Below are 19,923 nucleotides of genomic sequence, written 5' to 3'. Positions count from 1 at the left end.
ACCAAAACTGGTGACTGAAAACAGTCAAAGACAACTGTTTAACCTTGCAGCTTGCCTGAGGTGGTAGATAACAGTGCGAATAATGGGCTAACCAAAAACTCACAAGGACAAGCTGCAGAATGAGATGAACTCCAACATGTCACTGGAAACCCAGAAGGCCACGCCCATGTGCAGCACTGTGCACATGCTCAAGAAACACGTGAGAAGGCTGGAAGCTCACCTGTGGCTGACCTCGAGGCTCTGTGAAAGCAGGAAGTGAAGGCTAAGGCACAGTGTTAAACTGCCCTGCTGAGCACTGAAGGCATGCCCAACTCATACACAGAGCCCCTGAGCAAAATCTGTAAGACTTACCAGAATCTCTGTCCTGTTACTTGCTAACCACTAAGCTAACTGAGCAGGCCACTTCAGTAGTCATAGTGCTATGTGACAAAGACTTACAGAATAAGTTCAGAAAAGTCACTAAACAAACAACAAATCCTGTGGAGGGAGATCTGATCACCAGAGTTTCCACATTATATTATTTAAAATGTTCAAGTTTTCAACAAAAAATTATGAGACATGCAAAGAAACAAAAAGGGGAAAAAGCAGTCAACAGAAATGGTCCCTAAGGGAGTTCAGAAGCAGGACATACCAGACAAAGCCTTTTAATCAGCCATTTTAAATATGTTCAGAGAACCAAAGGAAAGTATGTTAACAATGTCTCACTGAACAGAGAATACTAATAATGGGATAGAAATTACATTTTAAAAAACCAAGTAGTAACTCTAGAGCTGAAAACTGTAATACCTTAAATGAAAATTCAATAGAGGGATTCAACAGAAGATTTGAGTAGGCGAGAATCACCAAACTTGGAATACATCAATTAAATTATCCAACCTGAGAAGCAGAAAGATAAAATGAAGACAAATGAACAGTTTAAAAACTTGAGGAATACCATCAAGCATACGAACATCCACACAGTGGGAGTCCCAAAAGAAGAGAGAGAAACAGAGCCAGAAAGAATACTTGAGGCAATAATGACCACTTTCCAGATTTGATAAAAACATCAATCCACACATGCAAGAATCTCAACAAAATCCAAATAGGATCAACTTAGAAATCCATACCTTGAGGCACCTGGGTGGTTCAGTCAGTTAAGCCTCCGACTCTTGGTATCAGCTCAGGACTTGATCTCAGGGTCATATGTTTAAGCCCTGCATTGGGCTCCATGCTGGTTGTGGAGCCTATTTAGAAACAAGGAAAGGAAAGGAGAAAGGAAAAGGAAAGGAAATCCATACCTTGACATGTTATAAGATAAAGAGAGAATCTTGAAAGCAGCAAGAGAAAAGCAATTCATCACATACAAGGGCTCTACAACTGTTCATCCTCAATGGGATGAACAGTTGATTTCTCATAAGAAACCAGGAAGGCCAGAAGACAGTAGAATGAAAGGCCAAACTGCTGAAAGAAAAAGACTGTCAGCCAACAATTCTATATCCAGTAAAACTATCTTTCAAAACTGAAGGAGAAATTAAGACATTCCCAGGTTAAAAAGAAAGAAAGAGGGGCACTTGGGTGGCTCAGGCTGTTGAGCATCCGACTCTTGATCTCAGCTCAGGTCTTGATCTCAGGGTCATGAGTTCACAATGAGAGAGAGACAGAGAGAGAGAATTTACCACTAGCAGGCCAGACCTATAAGAAATACTTAAGGGAGTCCTTCAGGATGAAATGAGTTACAAGACAGTAACTCAAGTCCACATGAAGAAATAGAATACCAGTAAAGGTAATTATGTATGTAAATATAAAAGAAAGTATAAATGAATTTTTTTGTAACTTTTATTTCTTTCCTGATTTTTTTATTATTATTATGTTATGTTAATCACCACACATTACATCATTAGCTTTTGATGTAGTGTTCCATGATTTCCTATCTGATTTAAAAGACAACTGCAAGAAGCAATAACTATAAATCTGTGCTCATAAGCATAAAAGATGTAATTTGTATAATGAAAACAACACGAGGTCTTCAGCATAGGAAGGGTAAGGAATGGAACTTATCTAGGAATAAAGTTTTTATATACTACTGAAATTAAGTTGTTATTAGCCTGAAGTAGATTTTTATACATTGATGTTAATTATAATCCCGAGGGAAACCACTAAGAAAATAATTTTTTAAAACAATAAAAGATGTATCTTTAGGTTCAAAATGAGTCTCTTGTAGATAGCATATGGATGGGTCCTGTCTTTTTATCCAATCTGCCAAGGAAATGTTGAAAAAGAAAAAGCTGAGGGCATCACGTTGCCCGATTTCAAGCTATATTACAAAGCAGTGATCACCAAGACAGCATGGTACTGGCACAAAAACAGACATATAGACCAAGGGAACAGAATAGAGAACCCAGATATGGACCCTCAACTCTATGGTCAAATAATCTTCGACAAAGCAGGAAAAAATATGCAATGGAAAAAAGTCTCTTCAATAAATGGTGCGGGGAAAATTGGACAGCCACATGCAGAAGAATGAAACTCGACCATTCTCTAACACCATACCCAAAGATAAACTCAAAATGGATGAAAGACCTCAATGTGAGGCAGGAATCCATCAAAATCCTAGAGAAGAATGTAGGCAGTAACCTCTCTGACATCGGCCACAGCAACTTCTTTCAAGATACATCTCCAAAGGCTAGTGAAACAAAAGCAAAAATGAACTTTTGGGACTTCATCAAGATAAAAAGTTTCTGCACAGCAAAGGAAACAGTCAACAAAACAAAGAGGCAACCCACAGAATGGGAGAAGATATTTGCAAATGACACTACAGATAAAGGGCTGGTATCCAGGATCTATAAAGAACTTCTCAAACTCAATACCCAAATAAATAATCAAGTCAAAAAATGGGCAGAAGACATGAACAGACACTTCCCCAAGGAAGACATACCAATGGCTAACAGACACATGAAAAAATGTTCATCATCAGCCATCAGGGAAATTCAAATCAAAACCACACTGAGATACCACCTTACACCAGTTAGAATGGCAAAAATGGACAGGGAAAGAAACAACAAATGTTGGAGAGGTTGTGGAAAAAGGGGAACCCTCTTACACTGTTAGTGGGGATGCAAGTTGGTACAGCCACTTTGGAAAACAGTGTGGAGACGCCTCAAAATTTAAAAACAGAGCTACCCTATGACCTAGCAATTGCACTCCTGGGTATTTACCCCAAAGACACAGACGTAGTGAAAAGAAGAGGCATATGCACCCCAATGTTCACAGCAGCAACGTCCGCAATAGCCAAACTGTGGAAGGAGCCGAGATGCCCTTCAACAGATGACTGGGTAAAGAAGATGGGGTTCATATATACAATGGAATATTACTCAGCCATCGGAAAGGATGAAGACCCAACTTTTACATCAACATGGATGGGACTGGAGGAGATGATGGTAAGTGAAATAAGTCAAGCAGAGAAAGTCAATTATCATATGGTTTCACTTATTTGTGGAACATAAGGAACAGCATGGAGGACATTAGGAGAAGGAAGGGAAAAATGAAGGGGGGATGGAAATCGAAGGGAGAGATGAACCATGAGAGACTATGGACTCTGAGAAACAAAGTGAGGGTTTTGGAGGGGAGGGGGGTGGGGGGATGGGTTAGCCTGGTGATGGGTATTAAAGAGGGCACGTACTGCATGGAGCACTGGGTGTTACACGAAAACAATGAATCATAGATCACCACATCAAAAACTAATGATGTACTGTATGGTGACTAACATAATAAAATTTAAAAACCTAATAAAAATAAATAAACAATAAAAGCATTAATAAGGGAATCAAAATGGTACACTAAAATATATCTACTGAACAGAAAAGAAGGAAGCAAAGGAGAAACCGAGGAACAAAAAAGAAGACACAGAAAGCAAATAATCAAGTGGCAGATATAAACTTTACCTTATCAGTAATTACATTAAATGTATACAGATTAAACACTACAGTTGAAAAGGAGAGAATGGCAGAATGGATTTTTCTGATTCAGCTGTACGCTGTCCACAAGCGACACACTTTAGATTCAAAGACACAATAGGTTGAAGATCAAGAGATGGCAACGACTATGCCATTCGAATAGAGAGTTCAACCACCATAACTGGAGACACCAATACCCTACTACTAATGGTGATTGCTAATGGTTAGTTCCTTTTGGGAGTGATGAAGATATTCTGGAATTACAAAGTGATGACTGTAATTTGAAAACACTGACTTGCACATTTTAAAAGGGTTGGTTTTATGGTAGGTGGGGAAAAAAGAAAGGTTCTACCCCTGCTCCCACTCCCTGCCCTAAACACTCGGTTGTTGGGCTTAAGGGGGTCCCCACCATTTACCTTGGTTCTGTTATTCTGCATGCCTCATACCAACTTCTAATACAACTGAAAAGGCACATTCTCCCCTTTAAATAAATTTCATGGAAAATAAACCAAGCTCTATCCGTAGAAGGAGCCCCATCACCAGGACAAAGGCAAGGAATCTGTGAATCAGTCTATGTCAACACTTCCCAAAGTATGCTCCATAAAACACTAGCACCATGGGAAACAAATAGGTTGCAAAGAAAAAAAGTCCTGTGGTCAAATAAGTTTGGGGAACCCCAGGTTAAATGAAGTTCATCTCTTTTCTTTACTGCTAGGATTTCTTGTCCTCAGTGTGCTAGCATGCACTGTAAAGCTTCAAGCCCAGGGTAGTGGTAAGCACCATTTCCCAAGCTTGTTTCATGAAGGAACCCTTTTGTTCCTCAGAACATTTCTCAGGACTAGTAATAAATAAATAAATTCAGTAATTTAAAAAAAAAAACCGTCCTAGATCAGTCTAGTGGGACATCTCAGAAAACCAAAGAGGCTGGAAAGCTACAGAATAGTTAGCTCCCTATCACATGACTACAGAGAGAACATAGCTCTGCTCAAAAAGTCCAAATGCTCTTGAGGGTGGATGAGGTCCCATATGAAACTGAACAGGACATCACCAAACTCTTAAAATCTAAAGCATTTGCTGGCAGGAACTGTGTCTTACCCGTCCTTAAATCCCTAGCACCTAGCAGGACCACCCAGCAAACAGTTGCCTCTGACATGCTTATGAAATGAATGCGTGAAAAAATACAAAGAGACTCAAGTTTCAAAGGGATTAATTTGTATATGGCACGTAACAACTTCTAGAACTCTCCTTCAAAAAGTGATTTAGGCTGGAAAACAGTAGAAATAATGTTTTCCGCATCTCAGATGCATTCCAACGTGGGTTGCTGAGTGAACCTGAAAGGCAGGCCTTCCCAGGCTCTCAGCTACTGGGTCTGTGGACAGAAGGCTGGCTGGCCAGGCTCTGGATCTCATCTAAGCTGGCTCTTTTCCTGTTCTTGTCCTCAGGCTGGGATCATCACAGAGGCAACGCTGAAGGATCTGACACCCCCCATGCCTGTGATGTTCATCAGGGCCATTCCTGCAGATAAGCAGGACCGCCACAGCATCTGTCCTTGTCCTGTGTACAGGACTCGTCAGCGGGGACCCACCTACGTGTGGACTTTCAACCTGAAGACTAAGGAGAAGCCATCTAAGTGGGTTCTAGCTGGAGTCGCTTTGCTTCTCCAGACTTAGCTGCCTGCACAACCACTAAGAAAACAAGGCGGGGCTGGAGGCTGCCCAGACAAGTGGGCGAGGGGAGACGGAGACGTAGAGATAAGGAATCACACATACTCACAATTCTGTAGAATTCTTGTAGGGAACCTGGAGAGAAGGCCGAGCCGGAGGAGTCCAGACCCAGGAACTAGGGGAGAAGCATTTCAAAACACTGCACCTTTCCTAATAAAGTGATTGATTCTTTAAGTGTGTCTGGCCCCAGCTTTGAGAGCGGCAGAGTCATACATGATCCTGAAGTGACCAAGAGAAACGAACCACAGAGCCTTGAGCCCCGATGTTGGTGTGCGGCACTGAAATCAGTGCTCTAGCTCCCGGCTACTCTGTGGACTAGACACTTCAGCTTCACCCCCGAGGCTGCATTTTGACAAGCTCCCCAAGTGATACGTACACACATCACAGTTTGAGAAACAGTACTCTAGATTAGGGATCACCCAACTTTTTCTGTCAAGGGCCAGACAGTAAACAGTTTAGGCTTTGCAGGGCATTTGTCTCTGTTGCAGTGACCCAAAGTGGCCACAGCACATACATAACTGGGTGTGGCTGGGCTCCAATAAAACTGTATTTGCAAAAACAGATGGTGGGCCATATTTTGCTGATCACTGCTCTAGAGGATAAGGGAAGTATACATATGATATTTATCCTTCGTTAATTCACACATGCCTTCAATTTGTCCAACACCTTCGGTCCGCTGAGAACACAACTGTGAATGAGGTAGGTTGTTTCCTTGTATCTCTCTCATCCTTCAGATCATTTCAGAGGGACCTATGGAGAAACTCTTCACCTAAAGCTTTTGAACCTAACAGTTTTCTAGGTTTTTCTCTGCGGAACAGATTTTCACTGGAAGCCCAAAGAGTTCCAGAATTCTAAAGAGCTCTTATAGGGAGGCCTGTATGCTAAGAAGAGTCCAGGAGGGCCCAGTATTCCTTCTAGAACCCTTAATCCTACATACCCTTAATGAATTATGATTTAGAACAGTGGCCCTAAAACTTGAGCAGGCATCAGAGTCCCCCTGAGGGGTTGGCTAAAACAAAGACTGCTGGGCCCCACCCTTCAGAATTTATGATTCAGTAAATCTAACAGACTTCCAATGTTGCCAGTCCAGGGAACACACCTGCAGAACTGCTGATCTAAAACATAAAATCCCGGGACGCCTGGGTGGCTCAGTCAGTTAAGTGTCTGCCATCGGCTCAGGTTGTGATCCCAGGGTCCTGGGATGGAGTCCCAAGTCCGGCTCCCTGCTCAGCAGGGAGTCTGCTTCTCCCTCTCCCTCTGCCACCACCCCCTGCTTGTGCTCTGTCAAATAAATAAATAAATAAAATCCCAACACCCTACAAATCTCTGCTGTACCGAATACAAAATCAAATGCTACTTCCTCCATGATTTTCCTGCTTTCTGCCCTGTGGTTCCTGCACCCCCTAATGAGGGGCCTTACTCCTCACCTCCATGCCGTAAGGGAGTTAATAAATTCCTCTGGAATCCAGGAATTCCAACTGGAGTTTTGTCTCTCTTCATCAACCTGTAACATACTTGCCATGGTTTGCCGACAACCTAGTTTCGTGCCTCCAGATTAATCTGTTTGCAGAGGGACAGCTCTGCCCTCCTCAGGAGCCTCATCCTTCCTGGTCCTCAGCAACAATAAAACAAGAGCAGGCAAGAGGAGGATCAACACGGAAGGAAGACGGAAGTCTCACTCTCTGAGAGCAGGACACTTTGGGGCATGTGATTTGGAAGAAAGGACAAGTGTGCTGGTTAGATATTTGGGTCACACCTCCACACAGAACTCAAAGTAGATCACTACTACTGACTTATTCCTAATACCTACTGACCAAATGAGATAATGAAGATCATTTTAGGGGCGCCTGGGTGGCTCAGTCGGTTAAGCGCCCGACTCTTGATCTCAGCCTAGGTTTCGATCTCAGGGCCGTGAGTTCAAGCCCCACGCTGTGCTCCACGCTGGGCATGGAGCCCACTTAAAGAAAAAAGAAAAAAATCATTTTTAAGCACACAACATTTTGGAAAACTGACAGCCAGGAGAAAGAGGGGCAGGTTGCGGCAGCTGAGCAAGTGGGAGGTGAGCTCAGAAGGACACCAGGGATGACACACTTACCTGAGAGAAAGAATGCCCAGCACTAACCGAGTTCTCACACCTGGACACCAGGTTAGTGATTTCCTATTACTCTTCAGCTGACTGATAAACTTGGTAAGTTTGTACGGGATGATCAGGAGCTCAACCACCATTTAGGGTCTTCTATGAGAAAATGCACTTTGAGTTACAGTTAAAACACAGTCGACACTAGAGACACAAGGCAGAGAGTGACGTTAAGAAGTTTATTTAAAACGAGGGACACCTGAAGTTAATTTTTTGTACCTGTGTGACAGAGAACACACGGGAGCTCCCTGGCCCTCTCCGCTGCCCCTTCTGTAACAGGAGATCTGCTCTAGGACCCCCAACCTAAAGAGCTGACCTGAGGTTCTTCCCACGAGCAGCAACTGCGGCTCATCCAGTTAAACTCTCCCCAGACAGCACTTATAAAACAGGATCTCCAAAACAAGAAATGAGCTGAAAGATGAAGACTATTCCTTCTCCTGACACAGAAGCAAGAAAATAAACCAAGGCAAAATCCAACCCAGAGGCCACCATGTCCTCCCAATCCAAAGCCGTGTTCAGGTAACTCTCCTCTCTCATCCATGATGATAAAAGAAGAGAGAACAGGGCTGGTCTTTAAGAGCTGCAGTTTCTCCAGATGGAACGAAGTATTTTTAAAAGGACCAGAGCCAGAACTGGGCTAAGAGAGCCTGACTACTGAAAGGGCTTCTTTCCTAAATGGGATCTTTGATGTTTATCAAGGCTCGAGCTCCAGCTGAAACTCTTCCCGCAGCGGGAACACTTGTAAGGTTTCTCTCCTGTGTGAACTCTCTGATGTCGATTAAAGTTGGATCTCTGAATAAAACTTTTCTCACAGATGGGACATTTATAGGGTTTCTCTCCCGTGTGGATCTTCTCATGGTGACGCAATCCTGAGAAGTCGCTAAAGCCTTTCCCACAGTAATCACATTTACAAGGCTTCTCTCCCGTGTGGATCCTCTGATGCTTCACAAAGTCTGAACTCCGTAGAAAGGCTTTTTTGCAGGTGGGGCACTGAAAGTACGTCTCTCCGGTGTGAGTTCTTTGGTGGAAAACCAGCTGAGAATTCCTATAAAAGGTTTTCCCACACTCCCTGCAGGTGGGGAGCTTCTGGGCCATGGGGGCTCTCGGCTGCCCTTTTGGAGAGGCCTCTCTCTTCTCCTCCAGCCACAGCAGGGACAGTTCTTCCGGATGGGGATTAGCCAAGTGCTGTTTCCCAGAATTCCTTCCGTGGGGCGAAAGCTGGCTCGCTGGCCCCTCACCCTGAAGGTTTTCCAGAGCCTCGGGGAGACTGTCCCCTTCTCCAAAGCATCTTGGTTCATCCTCACTGACGAGGCCACCCAAGGAAGCCTGAGAAGGAGCCTCACCTGATGCTTGACAGGAGACATCAGAAGCTTCCTGGCCTCTACAATTTTCCAAATTCACGTTCTCTTTGTCATTCTCCTGCCTGTCTCCTGGAAGAAGAAAAAGATTTGAAATCAATCAATGGGATGCCCTGTTTTCTAACTGGTATGAAGAAAAAAGGGTCATCATGAAACATTAATTCTTCTTGTCAAGGGAGCATCAGTGAGTGAGGAAGGATAATATCATCCAGCCTAAGCGCCTGGCACTCATGGCCGGGGTCCAGGCTAAGTGATCCAGCTCTGGGGCCGAGGAGAACGTCTCACAGCAGAGGGAGCGCGCAGAGGGCCCTGCCGACTGCCCCTGCCCCCGTAAATGAGCCGCGTTCATTTCCTTTTTTTAAGATTTTATTTTTAAGTCATCTCCACACCCGACATGGGACTTGAACCTAAAACTCCGAGATCAAGAGTCGCACACTCCACCGACCGAGCCAGCCAGGCTACCACGAGCAGCATGCATTTCTTTTTTTTTTTTTAAAGATTTTATTTATTTATTTGAGAGAGAGAATGAGATAGAGAGAGAGCATGAGAGGGGAGAGGGTCAGAGGGAGAAGCAGACTCCCCGCTGAGCAGGGAGCCCGATGCGGGACTCAATCCCAGGACTCCAGGATCATGACCTGAGCCGAAGGCAGTCGCTTAACCAACTGAGCCACTCAGGCGCCCGAGCAGCATGCATTTCTTAAGGCCCGGGAAAAACAAGGGTATTATATAAGGGTGTTACTTTGAAAAAGGATTCGTTTTTATCTGGTTCTACATAAAACATAAGTCTGATCATTAAAAACAATTTGGAGAGAAAAACAGAAGAAAACCAAACCAACCTCAGTCATACTACCCAGAGGTAGCAACCATGATTATACATTTCCTTCCGGTGTTTGTTTAACCTAGACATATGCATAGTTTACATATATAGTTATGTATGTATGTGCATGCTTTTCTTTCTTTTTTTACATAATTGATATCATATTGCATACACAGGTCCATACCTGGCTTTGTGGCACTTAAATTGTAAATGGCGGTATTTACCAATTTCACATGGATGCTCCCATTCACGAGTCACCTAAAACTTCATGAAATGCATTAATGTGTCACTTTACTGCGTGGCTTTAATGCACAGTGAAGCTGTGGCACAGAAGTGGATCCCTCAGTCTGTGCCTGAATGCAGCATTCCCTGTGTTTTACTAACTCGGATTAACAGTTAAAATTTTGTTTTTCTCCGGGCGCCTGGGTGGCTCAGTCGGTAAGCGTTTCAGGGTTCTGGGTTTGAACTCCACAAGGGGCTCTTTGCTCAGCTGGGAGTCTGCTTCTCCCTCTCCCTCTCCCTCTATGCTCTCGCTCTCTCTCTCAAATAAATAAAAATCTTTAAAAAGATTTTGTTTTTCTCCTAAGTTTCTGGTTATTACCACTAAATGATACATAGAGTAAAAGCTTTTATTTTGGTGGCAGAATTTGTGTCCAACTTTTATAAATTCGGGTTAGGGTTAGATCCTTTCTCTTTCCTGTATTAGTGTCTTCAAATTATCTGTTAGAGACCCAGGAATCTGCTAACAACTTAGACCTGACTCGTTAATCCACAGAGTCTTAGAACATATTCCTCTCAAATGACAAAGGTACTTTTCTCTTGTCTTTAAAGAAGCCTTTATAAATATCATTTTAAAAGCTGAATAAAAGTCCATCATGGAGACATCACCATAAACACATAATACTAAGCACATGACTTACTGAATTCTCCACTGTGGAAATCGAAGTTGTTTGTTGTAGTTTGGCTGCTGTAAATAATGCTGCGATTTTTCTTCCTCCATTTTTGCCCACATTTCTGACTACTTTAGGTTCCTTGAAGTGTTACTACCCTGTCAACAGACATGACGCTCTTTCTGAGGCTCCTGACACTGACTGGCAAATCCATCTCCAGAAAGACTACGCCCTCCTGCTTAGCTGGGCTAAGCGAAGGGGAGTGTTCGATACTTAAATACTGAATATTTCTAAAATATTGGCCACTGAGAGCGGTGAAATGTTTTTCATTATTATAAATTTTAATTCCTTAGTTAATAAAGGATGACTTTTTTCACATTTATGAGCTATTTTTCCTAAGACTGCTGTCCATGTTTTTATTGGAAAAGTCATTTTTTCTTATTAACCTGCATTAACTCTCTCCATATTAAGAAAAATAATCATTAATCTGTCAGGTTAATGAACAATGTTTTTCACCAATTTAGTTACCTCAATGTTGTTTGGGGTTCTTCATGTTTGGAGTTATTTATGTATATGTGTAAGTTGTGGGGGTCTTTTATTTTTAAATATACTCAACTCTACCAATCTTTTCCTTTAACAGTTTTCTTCCGTAGCTTTTATACTGATAAAATCTTCCCCACCCCAGACGTGAGTCAAATATTCACCCACATCTTTCCTTATTATTTTCATATTTATATCTTTTTCATCAAATTTAAGCCAATTCATGAAGAACCCCTCCTCCCATGGATCTGCACTCCCTCTTCCCCCGCCACACGCTAAATCCTCATACAGACCAGTGTCTCTTCTGAGGTTCCCTTTTCTGTTCCATCAGTCTGTGAGGCTATTTTTATATCAGTATCCCATCATGACTTCACCTTTCTAAAATGACAGATTCCTTTTTTTTTTTTTTTTAAAGTAGGCTCCACGCCCAACGTGGGGCTTGAACTCATGACCCCAAGACTGGGTCACAAGCACCACTGACTGAACCAGCCAGACTAAAATGACAGACTCTTAATATTTATAGATCTAATGTTGATGAAACATTCTTCTTCCAAGACTCTTTCATATTCTTGCAGTATTCTCCCAGATAACTACTGAAGATTCATTTTCCTTATTTTTGGGGGGGTGGGGGGGCAAATCCCTTGGGATTTTGATCAGAGGTGAGTACATGGCTTCCTGAGGTTTACTCCCCTGCTGGCCTGCTTTAACTAGGAACGATTCTTCCATATGGTCAAACAGCATACATGCTCTCTTCCGAGACTTCTGCCCCATTGGTGTGAGTCCAGACCTGGCAGACTGGCTAACTGCTGCATCTTTGAGACAGGACCAGCCCTTTCTGGTCCTATTACTTGTTCCCACACTAGTCTGTGCCCGTCCCTGCACCCCTGGCTCTGGCATCGACTTTCCACAGGGTTCCTCCAGCATACCTTCCAGTCCACCCTGCACATGTCTACCTCCCTGGCCTCTCTTCCTACAGAGCCTCTCTTTCAGGAACCGACAATGGCATTTCTTTGCCCAGTTAAGGCAGGCTAGCTTTATAGATGCTCAGCAGTCTCTTTCAAGGTTAAGATCTAAGGGGACCATGTCAGCAGGTGGGTTGAAGGAGGAGGGAGAGAAGGAAAAAAAAAAGAATGAGTGGGGATACATGAGCTATGTATCACAAATCTATCATCATATATGTCACATATAAAATCCCTCTGCCAGGGAGCATATGGGAAATCTCTGTCCCTTCCACTCAACTTTGCTGGGAACCTGAAGCTATTAAAACAAAAACCCTACTGCAACAACCTGTAAAGCAGCGTTTTCAAACTTTTGTCTGCCACCTACAGTAAGAAGTATGTTCATACTGAAATACAGAACACACACACATATTTATAACAAAAATTTCCTGAAATGCTACCTACCCTGACATTTGAGATTTTCTACCTGCATTCTGGTATTCTCTATTCGGTCTTATCACTGCAATTTTTTAAATGCTGGCTGCAACCTAGAAGATGATTTCACAATACACTGACTCGTCATGCAACCCAGTTTGAAAAATACTGCTCCAAAGGAATCCTTGTGAAATAGTCTTATGATAAATGTATCGGCTGGAATTAAAACCCTATGTTTCATTCGATGCTTGTGGTCTCTGTACTATATTAGCAAAGGAAAATAATTCATTCGATCCCACTGGGGAGAAAGAATGACTTGTCATGCAACTGTCATCCCTGGCCCTTTTCTTCCTTCACAGCTCTGGGGTCTTCTGTCTACAGAGAAGGGGGGGCTGTGGAGGTAAGCATGACAGGTAGGTGTTACGTGACTGCAATGTTTTCAACAGAGTGCAGCGAACAAAGGGTGACTGCTGCACTACAACAGAACAAGGTCACATAGCTCCTCCTCTCCAGCCTTAAAATACATGACTTATAGGAAGTGTTTGTCGTTGCTGTTCAGTGAAAGTTAGGTGGCTCAGAGATCGAACATGTTTTTCCGTTTCTTTGTCTTCATTAGTTCTCATTTCGCTAGACCAGAATAAAGAAAGAAAGAAGAAAAACGAAAGAGCCAGGAAGGGCAGTAACTGCGGTTGTGCCAGCTTTCTGTAGTGGAATTCGACTCATATCTGTATCGGTGTCCATCTGCCCTGATCTTCACTCTCTCTGAGAAAGCAAGCTGTCGCGGCAGACAAGACCGAAGGCAGCAGGTCCAATGTGTGGCCTCTGTTCCCTGAGGACATATGTATGCGTCGACAGCCCCGCACCAGAGATGGGGAGACCCCATGTCAGCGCTCCCACTGGACCGACCAGATCATGGCCCCTCACAGACAAGGTCAGACAGCAGGTCCTAGTACCTCCCCCACCACTTCCAACTTAATGACAGGAGGTCAGAAATGGCTCAGGCCCAGTGAAAGATCACTCACCTATGCAGGTGGGTCTTGGGATCTTCTCGCCGACAGGAAGGTGCAGTCCCACCAGCTCTTCCCCATATTCTGTTGAATTAGTCAGATCAGACTTGGAACTGGAAATACCTGGCACGCAGAGAGATAACAGGAAGCCTAGATGAATGGGGAGAACTGGGGACCAAGCTGTGTCCTTCAAAGGTACAATCTGACTGTAAAAGGGAACTATGAAGGATCTGGGGCGCCTGGGCGGCTCAGTCAGTTAAGTGTCTGCTTCAGCTCAGGTCACGATCTCGGGGTTCTGGGATCCAGCCCCGCATGGGGCTCCCTGCTCAACGGGGAGTCTGCTTCTCCCCTTGCTCGTGTGCTCTCTCTCTCCCCCTCTCAAATAAATAAATAAAATCTTTAACAAAAAAAAAAAGGCAACTTATCTTAGGCTATTGGGAGCTTCCAAGACCGCGGTAACTCACAAGATGACTAAGATACATAGTGAAGGTCACAAAAAAGAGTCTGGACGGGTGACCAGAAGGGAGGTTCCATACCACCTGGCAGGTGCAAAGCTCATGATTGGGCCCCACCAACGGCTGGTTGGGACACTGTGGTTTAGTGACACGGAGCGTGGACTCAGTCAGCCACACTGAGTTCTATCCTAACTCAGCACTTACGACCTACGTAACAGTGAGCACATGGCTGGATTTGACACTCACCTTGGTCATCTCCAACACGGGAAGACCCTCACCTATCCCGCAGATTTAGGGAGTGACTACATGGAATGCAGCCATGACAGTTCCAGGCACACGGAATCCTTCCAGTACAAGGAAGCTCTCACTAAAATGCTATCTCCAGTCCCCAGCCGTGCCCCTCATGCCCTCCCTGACCCAGGGGACGTCATGTGGAGCAGCTGTCTCTAACAGGACACGGGAAATGTTTAATGCCTCCTCCCGTCAGACTAGCGCACGCCCTCACCTCCTGAGACCATTTTCCCGTAGGTCTCCAGCATGAGATCCCAGTACTGCTCCTTCTGAGTGGAATCCAGGTGCCTCCACTGCTCCTGGAAAACACAATGCCATGACACCACTGCGGGTCTGTGAACCAGCCTTCCCCACCTAGAGGAAAACAGGAACGTGCCCTAGCGGCCTGGCCACCCAAAGATCTAAGGAATCACGAGAGGTGGCTCACCAGAAGAGGCCAAAGGGGAAAACCACAGTCTCCACTTCACTATCTCCTGCCCTGGTTAAAAAACATTCAGGTTTTAAAGTTCTGGATTTTTTTTTTCCAGCTGCACATATTTAAGAGTGAAGGACACAGAGAGAAGGCAGAGGCCTTTTCTACACTGTCCGTTACTGTTTTTCTTTTTTTAACTCAGTGCTTATAATAGAGGTCTTTGAACGGTAGGAGCCTGATAGTCCCAATATTTCATTAAAATCTGGAAATTCAAGAGGGAAAAGAAATTAAAAGGGAAGGAGTTGGAAACGCAAGCACAAATCAGCAAAAAGGTGGCAAGAGCCCAAGAGGAAGTCAACTGCGTTGTCTCCCTGACACGGATCAGTGGATTCAGAGCAGAGACAGAGGCTGCTTCCGTGCACACTTGGAAAGCCCCCAACAGTTCTGAGTTTAAGGTCTAACATTAGACCAGTTTTCCTCCCACTTAGTGGAAAATCGATGGATTCGCTGGAGCCAGGTGCGCCTCAATTATCCCCCAAAACAAGCCCTTCTTTTCCTAGGAAACTGGAGACTAGAGACTCAAAACTGGGAACGCTACCTAACTGGAGTCTCCTGTGAATTCAAATTCCAATCTTCCCACCAAGGAGCTGACTGTTAGAGACTCAGTCTGTACAATGGCACGACTCATAAATATCACAGCCCTTGGAGACCGACACACAGGTTTCGAGTCCCAGATCTGCCACTGCCACCTGTGTGATCTTAAGTTATATAAGCTGTGAGTCTCCGTCCTCACTTGATTAGAGTAGGAAACTCAAAAGCTAACAAATAATGCGTCACTTGTTTTCACAGCATGTTGTAGTCTTCATTCGTAGCATTCATCAGTTTATCAAACATTTACGTGTACGTACGTGTGTACACACGCGCATACGCACAAGTCTCTAAGAGCTGCCCCTACTAGCATGTGAGCTACATGAGAAAAGGACCCTCCACTGCACGTTCTCAGTCCCCACAACGATGCCCAGCACAGAGCAGGCATTCGATATATGCGGTCCAGCAGAAACAAAGCCCTCGGCAAATAACTCCTCAGGAAGGGTTACGTTTATTACTGTTATTATCTTACAAGTGGTCGACGGGATGCTCGGCCTCCCAGACGCCCCACCAGGGGTTTGCAGAGAGAATTAAGGCGTTCTGTGCACCTTCCGGAACCTCAAAGCCGAGAGCCATCCATTATTATCATGAATAGCTCGCTACGGGGAGCAAAACTAAGGAGGACGAATAAGAAAACGAGACTGTCCTACGACACAGGTACACCCAGGGAAGGCATTCTCGGTCCTAAATCAAGTGTGCCCCACAGCACACCAAAGGGAAGCGGAAGACCTGAAAAAGAATGAAGACACCAAAAGTCTGCAACGAGCAGATACTAAGCAAAAATTTTAAAAAGCAGAAGACGGTCTGGATTTCTTCTTAGGAAAAAATGTGAAAAGTGGGGGTGTCTGGGTGACTCAGTTAAGTGTCCGACACCTGATTTCAGCTCAGGTCATGATCTCAGCGTCCCAGATCGGCCCCGTGTGGGGCTCTGCTTGAGAGTCTTTCCCTTTCTGCTCCTCCCCCTGCTCAGGCTCTAGCTCCCCCACTCTAAAATAAATAAAATCTTTTAAAAAAAGCGAAAAGTGACTTAAATATATTTTACCATATACTTAAGTATTAAATATGACATTTTTTAAAGATTTTTATTTATTTACTTGTCAGAGAGAGAGAGAGAGAGCACAAGCAGGGGGAGCGGCAGGCAGAAGGAGATGCAGGCTCCACATTCAGCAAGGAGCCCGACATGGGACTCGATCCCAAGACCCCGAGATCATGACCTGAGCCAAAGGCAGATGCTTAACCGACGGAGCCATCCAGGCATCTCTATAACCATATTTTTAATTTGAATTTTAATTTAGAATTTTTGATTGTTAAAGGAATTCAGAGTTATAAGCTTATTTTGTTAATCTGTGAGTGAAGCTACCTTAACAACCTCCTGAAAATAACCAGTTTGAGCAAATAACCAGTTTGCTAAATACGGGACCCCTCAGTCTTTTCAATCAGAAGACACAGACCCTTGCTCCAGCAGTCCCAGAGAGAGTAATGGGCATGTCGAGCACAGGAATGACTGCTCGGCTGCCCGGCCTGCTGGACACACAGCCGGTTCCATGGGCACCACAATGGAAGCGCCAAAAGACAGTATAAGTCAACAGAGAGTGTGGCCACCAAAATCCCCAAGGTCCATAATCAGCTCATTCTAAACTCAGAAAAGATGCTTCAGGAGGGCTCTAAACAGCATACCTCCACATGAAGCCACACACTCAATCAGGGAACTGCCAAGAAGCTAGGGATGTGTGAATAAAGCCCTCACTCTACAGGCAAGACACAACTGCACCCATCTTGCCTTCTCCTCATTTTTATAAGAGGAGAAAAAAAATCTCAATTCCTATTCCAGAAGGACAGAACTACGGACTCTGATAAAAAAGTAAACTTCAACGGAATACATATTCTTCTCTAGTGCCCATGGAACATTCTCCAGAATTGATCACATCCTAGGTCACAAATCAGGTCTCAACCGGTACCAAAAGATTGGGATTATTCCTTGCATATTTTCAGACCACAGTGCTTTGAAACTAGAACTCAATCACAAGAGGAAGGTCGGAAAGAACTCAAATACATGGAGGCTAAAGATCACCCTACTAAGGAATGAATGGGTCAACCAGGAAATTAAAGAAGAATTAAAAAATTCATGGAAACCAATGAAAATGAAAACACAACTGTTCAAAATCTTTGGGATACAGCAAAGGCAGTCCTGAGAGGAAAGTATATAGCAATACAAGCCTTTCTCAAGAAACAAGAAAGGTCTCAAATACACAACCTAACCCTACACCTAAAGGAGCTGGAGAAAGAACAGCAAATAAAGCCTAAACCCAGCAGGAGAAGAGAAATCATAAAGATCAGAGCAGAAATCAATGAACTAGAAACCAAAAGAACAGTAGAACAGATCAACGAAACTAGGAGCTGGTTCTTTGAAAGAATTAACAAGATTGATAAACCCCTGGCCAGACTGATCAAAAAGAAAAGAGAAATGACCCAAATCAACAAAATCATGAATGAAAGAGGAGAGATCACCACCAACACCAAAGAAATACAAACAATTATAAGAACATATTATGAGCAACTCTATGCCAGCAAATTAGATAACCTGGAAGAAATGGGGGCATTCCTAGAGATGTATCAACTACCAAAATTGAACCAGGAAGAAACAGAAAACCTGAACAGACCTATAACCACTAAGGAAATTGAAGCAGTCATCAAAAATCTCCCAACAAACAAAAGCCCAGGGCCAGATGGCTTCCCAGGGGAATTCTATCAAACATTTAAAGAAGAATTAATACCTATTACCCTGAAACTGTTCCAAAAAATAGACATGGAAGGAAAACTTCCAAACTCATTTTATGAGGTCACCATTACCTTGATCCCAAAACCAGACAAAGACCCCATCAAAAAGGAGAATTACAGACCAATATCCTTGATGAACATGGATGCAAAAATTCTCACCAAAATACTAGCCAATAGAGTCCAACAGTACATTAAAAGGATTATTCACCATGATCAAGTGGGATTTAACCCTGGGCTGCAAGGCTGGTTCAACATCCGCAAATCAATCAACGTGATACAATACATTAACAAAAGAAAGAACAAGAATCATATGATCCTCTCAATAGATGCAGAAAAAGCATTTGACAAAGTACAGCATCTTTTCTTGATCAAAACTCTTCAGAGTATAGGGATAGAGGGTACATATCTCAATATCATAAAAGCCATCTATGAAAAACCTACAGCGAATATCATTCTCAATGGGGAAAAGCTGAGAGCTTTTCCCCTAAGGTCAGGAACGCGGCAGGGATGTCCACTCTCGCCACTGCTATTCAACATAGTATTAGAAGTCCTAGCCACAGCAATCAGACAACAAAAAGAAATCAAAGGCATCCAAATCGGCAAAGAGGAAGTCAAACTCTCACTCTTTGCAGATGATAGGATACTGTATGTGGAAAACCCAAAAGACTCCACCCCAAAACTGCGAGAACTCATACAGGAATTCAGTCAAGTAGCAGGATATAAAATCAATGCACAGAAATCAGTGGCATTCCTATACACCAACAACAAGACAGAAGAGAGAAAAATCAAGGAGTCGATCCCATTTACAACTGCACCCAAAACCATAAGATACCTAGGAATAAATTTAACCAAGGAGGCAAAGGATCTGTACTCCGAAAACTATAAAATACTCAGGAAAGAAATTGAAGAAGACACAAAGAAATGGAAAAACGTTCCATGCTCATGGATTGGAGAACCAATATTGTGAAGATGTCAATGCTACCTAGAGCAATCTACACATTCAATGCAATCCCCATCAAAATACCATCCACTTTTTTCAAAGAAATGGAACAAATAATCCTAAAATTTGTATGGAACCAGAAGAGACCCCGAATAGCCAGAGGACTATTGAAAAAGAAAAGCAATGCTGGTGGCATCACAATTCCGGACTTCCAGCTCTATTACAAAGCTGTCATCATCAAGACAGTATGGTACTGGCACAAAAACAGACACATCGATCAATGGAACAGAATCAAGAGCCCAGAAATGGACCCTCAACTCTATGGTCAACTTATCTTTGACAAAGCAGGAAAGAATGTCCAATGGAAAAAAGACAGTCTCTTCAACAAATGGTGTTGGGAAAATTGGACAGCCACATGCAGAAGAATGAAACTGGACCATTTCCTTACACCACACACAAAAATAGACTCCAAATGGTTGAAAGACCTAAACGTGAGACAGGAGTCCATCAAAATCCTAAAGGAGAACACAGGTAGCAACCTCTTCGACCTCAGCCGCAGCAACTTCTTCCGAGAAACATCGCCAAAGGCAAGGGAAGCAAGGGCAAAAATGAACTATTGGG

At 43.6% G+C, this 19,923-nt stretch overlaps 2 protein-coding genes across 7 annotated transcripts in view; one reads left to right on the top strand and one right to left on the bottom strand.

The window, feature by feature from the left end:
- The window catches only part of DNAH9 (dynein axonemal heavy chain 9), a 371,410-nt gene extending 365,772 nt beyond the window's left edge, over window positions 1-5,638 (top strand). The window contains exon 69 of the mRNA XM_088027042.1: window positions 5,375-5,638. Coding sequence (XP_087883168.1) covers window positions 5,375-5,602 — 228 coding nt within the window. The 3' untranslated portion in view covers window positions 5,603-5,638. The remainder of the gene's footprint in view (window positions 1-5,374) is intronic.
- Window positions 5,639-7,958: 2,320 nt separating this feature from the next.
- The window catches only part of ZNF18 (zinc finger protein 18), a 38,952-nt gene continuing 26,987 nt past the window's right edge, over window positions 7,959-19,923 (bottom strand). For 5 of the 6 annotated variants that reach the window (XM_088027963.1, XM_088027964.1, XM_088027961.1 and 2 more), the window contains 3 exons: window positions 14,739-14,823; window positions 13,794-13,901; window positions 7,959-9,223 (listed from right to left, as the gene is read on the bottom strand). In XM_088027963.1, the coding sequence (XP_087884089.1) occupies window positions 8,445-9,223; window positions 13,794-13,901; window positions 14,739-14,823 (972 nt within the window). In that variant the 3' untranslated portion in view covers window positions 7,959-8,444. The remainder of the gene's footprint in view (window positions 9,224-13,793; window positions 13,902-14,738; window positions 14,824-19,923) is intronic. The other variant, XM_088027966.1, reaches the window with a different exon arrangement.

Source organism: Eumetopias jubatus, unplaced genomic scaffold (genome assembly GCF_037043125.1).
Source record: "Eumetopias jubatus isolate StellerSeaLion01/CBP00866 unplaced genomic scaffold, mEumJub1_p1.0 scaffold_10, whole genome shotgun sequence".
NCBI lineage: Eukaryota > Metazoa > Chordata > Mammalia > Carnivora > Otariidae > Eumetopias > Eumetopias jubatus.
Note: the sequence above shows the minus strand (reverse complement) of the source record. Positions and strands in the feature narration are given on the sequence as shown.